General features: G+C 36.2%; 1 protein-coding gene across 1 annotated transcript; it reads right to left on the bottom strand.

Moving 5' to 3' along the window:
• Positions 1-243: 243 nt before the first annotated feature.
• LOC110738640 (ankyrin repeat protein SKIP35-like) lies at positions 244-8923 on the bottom strand. Its single transcript, XM_021919033.1, has 4 exons — positions 8389-8923; positions 6954-8159; positions 6090-6522; positions 244-1540 (listed from the first exon to the last, which is right to left on the bottom strand). Exons 2-4 carry the CDS (start codon positions 7580-7582, stop codon positions 734-736), a joined length of 1869 nt encoding a protein of 622 aa, XP_021774725.1. The 5' UTR covers positions 7583-8159; positions 8389-8923; the 3' UTR covers positions 244-733.
• Between the last annotated feature and the right edge of the window lie 1338 nt (positions 8924-10261).

Below are 10261 nucleotides of genomic sequence, written 5' to 3'. Positions count from 1 at the left end.
AGTTGTAAATCAAAACAACATAGAAAAATAAGAAGAAACCTGAAAAAAATTTAGGTGTGTGTGCAACATAAAGACCCCACACGGCCATACCACACCACCCCCACCGGCCCACCAACAAAAAGAAAGAGACAAGAATATGGCCCATATCACGAGTATTATGCATTAATATTCATCAAATTATTTACCAATAATTATTGCATTTTTCAAATAAAAAAACAAATAAGAACAGCAGGCATAAGCATGTGCAACAAGAATAATAATTTCAGACTAAAATTGAAGCTCATTGAAAAAGCAAGGTGACAATTCCAGGCACCTGACTTATAACCAAGTTGAAGTGAAACAGACTAGTACAGCCATTAGATGGACCCTCAATCCCTCACATAAGCATAGTCGCTAAATATACATGGATACCACCACCCCCCGGATGTCGTAACCGACCCATCCGTCTCTTTCTACAGTACATGTGATTTTCTTCTATTTTACATTGTACATAGAATGCACATGGACCAATATCATTATCATAAGTTAACACACCGAGAGGAAGTGCGGATGAGGAGTGACGGAGAGAGACTCTTGGAAGCTAGCTATATGTCAGCGGCAGCAGCCTCAAAACCCTTGCTAACAATGTGATCTTACTTATTTTTCCTATGGTATGAAGTTAAAAAGGAGAAAAGAAAAGGCAGCATCTGCGAACCTGCGAAAGGAAGTTGCAGTTGCTGATGGCGTTTTATGCTTAGGTTGTTGAATACATGCCGGGCAAAAATGGTCGAAGATGGTGCTCTAAGACAGCTAAAAGCTCGTGACATTGGCTTGCATCTCCAAGTAACCCACCTCCAAGCCTCCTGACGGCTTCCACAAGTTGACCTCTTAGCTTTTGAGATAACAAACACCCACCTGCCTTCACGCTCTCTCTATACACTGGCAAGTAGGCGATTGCCACCCTCAACGGTGGAGGAAGATCTCCAAGGCAAAGAGGAGATTCTCCTCGGTTTAAAATTCTAACCATGTTAACAAAATGTTCTTGGCCTTGTAACAAGCCATCCGTGAAGGCATCCTCCGACCACTGCTCCCGGAGAAATGTACGAAGCTCGGGAGCAACTGAATCGTCCTCTGACCGAGCAATGCTATCTGCAACAGCATATGTGCCTGTTGGATCTCCTAGAAAGTCTGAGCGGAGAAGAAAAGCAACTCCCTCAAGGGACCCACCACTTCTCTCTCCAGCTGCTTTGAGGATTTCAATGCTGAGTGCGGTAAGAACATGTTGTGGTACTTGGGGAAGAAGGTAAGAAGCAACCTCGACTTGGCTGCTTGAGGTGGCAGCGGTCAGCGCAAGACATAATTCCATGTCTTGGCAACCTCTACCAACAAACCACTGGACAACTGGCAAACACCCCCTCTCGGCTGCTCGCATTAGAGGTCCTAAAAACGCCATGGCATTACCTTCTTCTACCAAACACTCCATTGTGTTGATCTTGCCATAATGAGAAGCAAAACCCAAGGCCAGATCAACATCCACATCCAAGCTGTTACGCTGAGCAATCTAGGAGAACAAAAAAATAAGCCACATGTTACTACGTAATATAAAAATAAATAAATATAAATAAATAAAAACTAAACTAAAGAACAATATTTATTAAAAAAAATCATAAACTCTGACAATTTAATTATTTTGACAAGTAATTGTAATTCCATGTAGTCAGTTGACAAAACTGCATAAACGGGACAACAAGCAAGATTCAGCTTTCGCTAATTGTTAGTATAAACTAAAATGTGATCTATCTCGTGCCAGAAAACTGTGAATGAGAATTACATATTCAATACATGATACCCATTAACCGGAAAAGGAAAGCCATTAATTCCCAATACGTCATTTTAAGTAATTAAGTCATTGCCACAGCTTCTATCAAGTAATAGACCAATAGTCAACTAAACAAAGTCTATAAATGAATAAAAGAGCCTTTGAACCAGTGGGATTGCAATGCCGCATCCAATGAAAGACCCTAACGGCCTAACCTAAAAAAATCTACTAAAATGAAGCAACTACCACTGTAAGAGAAATTAGTTCTAAGCACCCAGACTAAGAAAGAGACTCGACAGAGTAAGCTTATCTAGTCACCAAATAATTTAATGTTGACTAAGAGACTTGTAAATATTCTATTGTAGCAGACAATGAGACCAGAATACGTAGCCCTATGAATGACATAATATAAAAGTATAAACTCTCCCCGACAAAAAACCTAAAATACTGAGTTTGGCTGACAAAGAAAAACAGGTAAAAGGGGGGTAGGGAAGGAACTTTATACTACATGTTACATATGAACAATTTCAGAAGGATATGGAATAAATATGGGCAAGGAATTAAAACCTAATCCCGCCTAGTGGAAACAGAAAGTACATAAAAACACAAAAATTGCACCAGCCTTCATAAGATTTCAGCTTTCTAATTTTCTTCCTCGACTGGGCATGAAAATCCAGTAAGAGATTGCAACTTGGCTCTTATATGTGGGAGGCAATAAAAATTAAGACCCCAAAATTGCCTTGCAGCCCATTGAAATTAAGCCCAAATATATAATAAAAGCACTCTCCTAAAAGCCTAAGCAAGCCAAAGGCAGTCCATCCCTAGCCAACAAGTTCACAATAACATGCCCAATCAACACTTGCATAACGACATTTATCACCCATCTAATCTACTCAATACTTCTGATTTTCTCTGTGCGTAAAAGTTGAGAGAAAAAGCTATTGGTGGATTTCATGTGGCATCCCGGTTAACGCTCTTATAAGGTAATAAATCACCACGCAATTGGGCTCTAGTATAAATTTAATCAACCCTTATCCCCTCATCTCCGCCAGCCCTCACTTCACAAGTCTGTATCCCTCTTCTCCTTATCAAGATATATATAAAACAGATACCATATCAGATAGCTTCCACCCTTCACACCTCATCCTTGCTGGGAGCCAGCCCACACTTCACAGGTTTTTGTTCCTCTTTTTCCCCCTAATTAGGCAACATGATTCCGGTATTGACTATAGCACTGAAGTCCCAGATTTGGTATCACAGAAAATAGCGCATTTAGACAAGCAGTACTAATATATTCCTGTCTTGCAGATTTCAGGAGTCAAGCCACTAACAGTAACAGGTAAGCTTTTCATCCAAGAATTTTGACTCGAATTTTGTTCAACAGCATACAGATCCTCTTATATGGATAACAGATCCAAAATTATCCATATAGATTGTCTGTGCATGTACAAATTTCCTGTGCAAGTTAACAACCGTGAGAATGACCAAAACTGTCCTTTGATGGAGCTCTATAATTGTAGATCTATTTAAGAGCAGATGATCCATATTTTATCCATAATGATCCGCATGTTTCTGAGATTCCCAAGACCTATGAAGATGTTCTTAAATCTCCCACTAAACATTCAGAAAGTAGTAAACTTAAGAAAGAATAAAAAATCACAGATCGCAACATTTATAATATAGTCACCAGGCAAAGATACAGAAATTCAGGATATGATAATCACTTAAAATTATAAAATCAACAATGAGGCATTTAGGTTCCGGGACTAGCTTTAGACACGTGTTAAACCAAACTACACCCAAACCATAACTCCCTCTACCCTTAAAAAATAAATAACTAAAACCATAGAATGGATGTTTCTACTTAAATTCATTGCTATTGGAAAAAAAAAAGGTTCATCATTAAAAAGCAATCATATACATGGAAATTTATCATCATGAGAAAGAAATTATTAACATATTTCTCAAAAAGTAAGTTCAACAAGGCACAGTAATTTTATGTATTAAACAAAAATTATTACTAATTTAGATTTTCCTGTTGTCCAGTGTTTTTATACAATGAAATTGATAGTTTTACAGATTTTTGAATTTTCGCTCATCGAAACTGATTTTTACCACCTGATTCTAACTGAACTATAACTTATCTTCTATTCAACTGATTTTTACTAATTGAAACTTACTTATACAAATTAAAACTAATTGAAGACTGATTATGACTTATTAGGATTGGTTTATACTAAACATTATTTTCTGAGCCTTAGTCAACCTATGAATTGAACACAGATTTGTAATCTTTTGAATTACTATTTGACAGCAGATTTCAACTTCAATCAGTGCTGTGCAGACAATAGCTTAGAAATGCAAGTATCATTTTGAAAGTTCCCTACAGCAGTAGTACATAAAATCCCCTTAAACAGTGAAGGTCCAACAAAATAACGGGAGTAAAGATTAGGTATGGCACTTTGAGTAATAGGGATCAACATACTAGGGGATTTTACTAAGAAATAACTTGAAAAAACAGAAACATATTTCAAGTTGATATCCTGTACATCCTGGTAGAATATCTTACACTTTTCTTTAATTTCTCCATTTTTCCACAATTGGTCTGATTTCTCACAAACAAAACTTTCCCCCACCATAACCAAACTCATTGATCTCTTTCATACCATGAGCCTTCCACCTGATCACTAACCCTTCTAGTAAATCCTGGTGCTGACAGTGATAACCTTCCATACCCCATACAAAGTTCATGCTTGCTGCTCTAATATCCTTCATACCAAATTTCTGTACTCAAGCCTTGCTCTAATATCCTTCATACCAAATTTCTGTACTCAAGCCTTGCTCCTCATAGACCATCCAACAGCCTACTTCCAATAGCGATTGACCTTCCACCTCAAACAAACTCCTTGCTGTCTACTTAAATTTCTTTTAACCGTATCTGCCAACTCAAGCATTGCTCCTCAAAAAGCATAATCCCTCTAGTTCAGCCTAGGATTAAAACTAGAAACTGAACGGCAAAAGTGTGAAGAGCACATTAAGGAGGACAAGTTTGTTGCACTCTTAGTATGTACACCAAGATTACATTATGACTTAAGCACAAAGCCACAAAGAATTCAGAAAACCAAGATTCAATCTAGTAAAGAGGCATGGAAAGAAACAAAGCCTTCTAGAAATAAAAAATAAATAATAAAAAAAAAAGGTCATGTAAGGATGTCAATTTTTGTCATGCAAACAAACAATGGTACAATCAGTGAGAGTAATATGGTATCTTGGTAGTGATGTCACTACTGTGGTGATCAATCAGTTCTAAGTAAAAGAACCGTTGTAAAGTGAATCTAAAAGAAAAGGGCTACAGGAAGGGGGATTAGCAATGTGGAAAGTTAGTGGTAGCAAAACCCCAGCAAACACATATTAAATTGAGAATCAACACTGCCACATGTTTAGTGTAGCACTAGGACAGCAAAGATTGTTACAGCTACAAAAGGTGATTTGCATTTGCTCCAGTGCTACAAAAGGTGCACAGCTAAGGTGACGATACATAGTTCATTAAAGGCAGGGAGAAAGTGACAGAGATCCAATGATCAGATGCAACACATTGGATAGTTAAAGTTAGCATTTGGCAATGCTGCAAGTGCATTGCAATTGTTGCATAGCTAGAATCATGCTACTGATGGATAATTGGATATAAACACAAGGAATATATATAGTAAAATCCTAGGCACCACGCCACCACTAAACTGTAATTCAAGCTTAGGTTTTTTTTTTTTTTCCTCAAGCTAAAATTATAACTTAAAAGGATTTAATGGTTAGTAATTGGTCATTTAGGCGTAGAAAATAAGCATATAAGCCAAAGAAGATCCACCTTTGGCCTTGTGATCTTTGAGAACAGCACATGAAATACTAAATAAAAAAAAATAGTTTGATGACTTGATATTTAAGTTCATTCTTTGTCCAACTTCGGATAAAGTCATAAAGATGCTGTTCTAGGCAAGCCTAATGTTTGAGTGCTCATCTAGACAAGATAAGACTTTTCTTTCAACACTAGTGGATCTCTCTTAAAAACTTCAATAGTGGCCATGTAAGACTTTAAGAAGTCAAAATTAATAACGATACACTTTTCAAATAAAAGAGGAAGTCAAACAGTAGCTACGCTTAACTATGAACCTCAAAAGTAAAATAAATAAAATAATAATAAATATAAAAAAAAAGTTTAATTTGTGCACAACAAGCAACAAACGGCATTCAGGCAACAAAAGATAAAGTACTGTAAACAAAAGACAAAAGGAAATACCTGCAACAAAATGAGCACTAACTCAGTGCTGCCAAAACGTGAGGCTTCAAGAAAACACTGGTTTACATTATCAGCACCACCCTCGACCAGCATACCAAGGAGCCCTTGTATAGCAGTAGCTGATGCTCCACAAGACCATCCAGGATCAAATGAACTACTAAACAAAGTAAGAGGGAAGCAAGCAGCATCAAAGGCCTCAGTAAAGTCCTTTCCAGTGAGATTGCTTCCAGCAAGATCAAGAAATATCTTAAAGGCGGACAGTTGAAGCTGTATCTCAGCAGCAGAATCACGATGCATTTTCTCTTTGTTCTCATGACACCGAGAATGAAAGCCAATGCATTTCAGAGCCCATTCAGTGAACTTTTGGACCTTAGCACCAGCCTCTGCCTTCAAAACATCATCACCATTGCATTCCTGAAGTCGCTCATGCAACCTAACCAAGTTTTATTGCACAGATTGAGGAAATAAATTAGATGCTTGCTGTGGTGTAGCAATAAGATGCAAAATCAGATGCTAAGGTGGCAAAAGAAAGACATCATCTTATCTAGTACCTGGAAAGACCTCGTAATACCAAGCTATGGGAGGGGAGAGAATGAACACTTTGGTTATATATAATAATAATTCATATTACAAGAAAATAATTGCAAGAGCTTAATTCTATAAGTGCATAACTCTGTACCAAGATATCACCTCAACAATAAGAAATGAAGTGCTATGCTCAATAAGTGGGTAGACAAAAACAGCTTAACCAACGCCTTTCCTTTTCACCAAATGACAAAAACATGTAGTTCCTATTGTCTACAACGACTACAAGTCTACACCTTATTAACATTTAATATCATTATATCAATCAAATGAAACTACCTTTGGGCCATCACAGTCACTGTATCTGCTAGGTCCATTGTTCGGCTCTGACATGCAGAGACACAAGATGCGAGAAACGAAGTTCGAAGAGCTGCTCTTGTGAAGTCATAAGCTCCATTAGCTATTATCTTCTTTACTAGTCCCGTAATACCATGTAACTCCTCGTGTGTAGTAAGAAACCATATCGAATCCAATGAGATGCAAAGGAAATCATTAAGAGTTAGTGGATCAGCAATCAGAATCAAACTTTCTGCCAAGTCCCAATCATGAGAGCTCACAGCACTTTGAAAAAGTTTTCCCAGCTCAATCCTATCTTGTCTACTGAGCTTCTTTTCATTTCCTACACTACCTTTCTTCCCCAACTGAGAACTTGTCGTCACTGCCTTCGATTTCTGCTTCTTAGAACCATAGCATCCAACCTTGGACATTCCAGTGTCCTCCATATATAGCGGCCCTTCTCTCGCAAACACAACATTACTTCCCTCACCTAGCTCGGAAATTTTGCTTTCAATTTCAAACTTGGGACTCTCAGTTCCACCGTAATCAATTTCCATCTCAGAAGGTATCTGCTCCTCTTCTTTAATTTCAACCTTCAATCTCAACCCCTCCCTTCCCATGTCACTTTCCATCTTATACAGGAAAAAGATGCCCTTTGAAACCACCCAAAAGACTGATCAGCTACAGTCAGTTGTTAACAATGAAACAGAACAACCATATCAAAACTATGACAAAAAATTCAACAATCACAAAAATACCAGCAAATTATCTTCCTGAATCCCAACACTTAGTTAAAGTAATCTAATATATCAGCTTCTACTTTCACTTCACTTGAACCAATTAAAATCGAAAACGAAAACTCCAAGTTACAACCAACTGATATTGAAACCGGAATCGAAAAACGAACACTCAGAGCTACGACACCCCTATTGAAGATCACTAAGATTAACGCAATCAAATGAAAAAAGATGCAAATCCTCAAACACCCTTCACTTGAGATAATCAGAAAAACTTGGAGAGTAGCAACATCACACCATGAAAACAATAAAAATCCATCAAACCAAATGAAAAATTGAGCAAACCCAATATCAAATTGCACCAGAGGATCTCAAGATTCTCAACTGAACAGTACCATATAAGCAAAACCCTAGAGCATCATCTCTTCAATTCTCTGATAATACAGCAAATTCTCAAAGATCCAGCATCAACCTGAAATACCCAAAACAAGAATCTCATCAGGAAATAAAAAAAATATTAAAAAGAATCAAAAATAAATTAATAAAGAAATCAATCAAACTCAACCAAAAAAACCCAGTTGCTAACGCAATCAATAAATTCAAAATTGTGAAATTTGAACAAGGGCAGAAATTAAAATGCATGAAATTATGATTTTTATAAAAATAAAATAAAAAAAGGAAATGGGTTTGTTCTTGCGAACCTGAAAATTTGCTTGGCAAAGAAGAGGAGAGAGAATGAGAGGTTGGCTTAGAAAAAAAAAAAAAAAACCCAGAAAAACAAACTAAGATGGGTAATCTTTCCTTTATTCCTTCGAAAATAAAAAAGTAAATAAAATATTTAAAAAGGGGGTTTTTATTTTTATAATTAAATTAATTTTGGGCCTCTTGTTTGATTTTATTTGGGTGGGCATTCTTTAATTATTGATTCTTTGTTTGCATTTGCAGAGGAACTGTTAGTGAAGTCAGACACCAAAATTGTTTTGTAATTTATTAATATCACAAACTCTTAATAACATCCGATTTGCACTGTAAATCGGGCTGGCTGGGCAACTTCATCATCGAGAAAAACACCCACCACCGTCGCCACTCCCTTAGCTTTTCCCAAGAATCCGGCGTCCCCCTCCGATTTCGACCTTGCTGACCACCCCAATCCCACGATTCCAGCGCCGCTGACCTCCCCCCAATCCCCCGATTTGTCGAGTTTGAAGTCCGGGATTACAACAACTCCAAATACCTCGACCCCAATTGCATATATACCGTATTGTGGGTATCTATCATTTCACCTCATCTACTTTGATGGTGGCAAACATGGGGCGGTGGATACTCTGGGTTAACTTTTGGATTTTGTATTTATTTATTTTATTTTGGTACTTTGTTTTGTGGAAAAAAAAAAGTCACTTTTGTAAAAAAAAAAAAAAAGGGTTACTTTTGTGAAAAAAAGGGTCACTTTTGTAAAAAAAAAAAAAAAAAAAAAAAAAAAAAGGTCACTTTTGTGAAAATATGGGTCACTTTTGGAATAAAAAGGGTCACTTTTGTAAAGAAAAAGGGTCACTTTTATAAAGAAAAAGGGTTATTTTTCGCAAAAATGTTCGATGTATAATAAAATTATTGTAAACCGGGGGCATGCAAAAGGAGTTTTATTAACATTAATACTCCGTTTATTCTATACTCCCTTCGTATTTCATTACTTGTTCTATAATACAGAGCATTTCTAGATACACAAGGTTTTAAAAGAAAACAGAGTATCAAGGAAGTGAATTTGATGAAAAAAAAAAAAGTATTACCCTTGTTTAGATTTAGATTTTGGCCATGTTTTCATCAGATTATTTTCAGTTCAGTTTAGCTCTAATAAGTTCAGTTCAGTTCAATTCAGCTCCTAATTTCCTTCTCTCATAAATTATTCATTTCAGTTCAACTTGGCTCAATTCAGTTCAGTTCAGCTCATTTCAGTCAATGAAAACAAGTCCTCCATTTGTAGATATCGAATAGCTTTTTATTAATGAATTGTTTTTTTTTTTAAAAAAAATATTACTTTCATTTATATTATTTGCAACGATTTGACATAAAGTGTGAGTAAAAAATCTAATTGTTACAAATAATTTGAAATGGAGGTAGTATGATAGTTAGGAGAATAGATGATTTGAAAATATTAAAGTATAATAATTAAGGGTCCACTAGGAGAAAAGAAATTTGTAAAATATTCTGAAAGGGTTTTTAAAAAAGACAATGGAGCAAGTAATATAATATGACTGTAAAATACGGCTGTAAAAGAAAAGTAAAGCAAATATTAAAACACACCCCTAAGAGGAAAGTAGAACCAAATATTAAAATGCGGAAGTGTAAACCGTACTCCATACATATACTCCACATTTATTTAAACTAGTCTTCTGGCCCGTACAATGCACGGGTTATTCATATAAAATTGTATTGAGAGATAAGTGAGGAAATATCATTAAGTCATTATAGGGTATAATATGTAATCGGAAAATTTGTATTGAGAGATAAGTGAGGAAATATCAATAAGTCATTATAGGGTATAATATGTAATCGGAAACATGATTAAAGAGATTAAAA

Source organism: Chenopodium quinoa, unplaced genomic scaffold, assembly GCF_001683475.1.
Source record: "Chenopodium quinoa cultivar QQ74 unplaced genomic scaffold, ASM168347v1, whole genome shotgun sequence".
Taxonomy (NCBI): Eukaryota; Viridiplantae; Streptophyta; class Magnoliopsida; order Caryophyllales; family Amaranthaceae; genus Chenopodium; species Chenopodium quinoa.
Note: the sequence above shows the minus strand (reverse complement) of the source record. Positions and strands in the feature narration are given on the sequence as shown.

Bases quoted from the DNA above. Each gene is read 5' to 3' on its own strand.
- LOC110738640 (XM_021919033.1), bottom strand. From the start codon at position 7,582: ATGGAAAGTGACATGGGAAGGGAGGGGTTGAGATTGAAGGTTGAAATT. The intron at 6,523-6,953 runs GTAGTTTCATTT...AAACTTGGTTAG, and splicing joins GTGACTGTGATGGCCCAAAG to GTTGCATGAGCGACTTCAGG. The intron at 1,541-6,089 runs GTATTTCCTTTT...TTGTTCTCCTAG, and splicing joins TAGTGCTCATTTTGTTGCAG to ATTGCTCAGCGTAACAGCTT.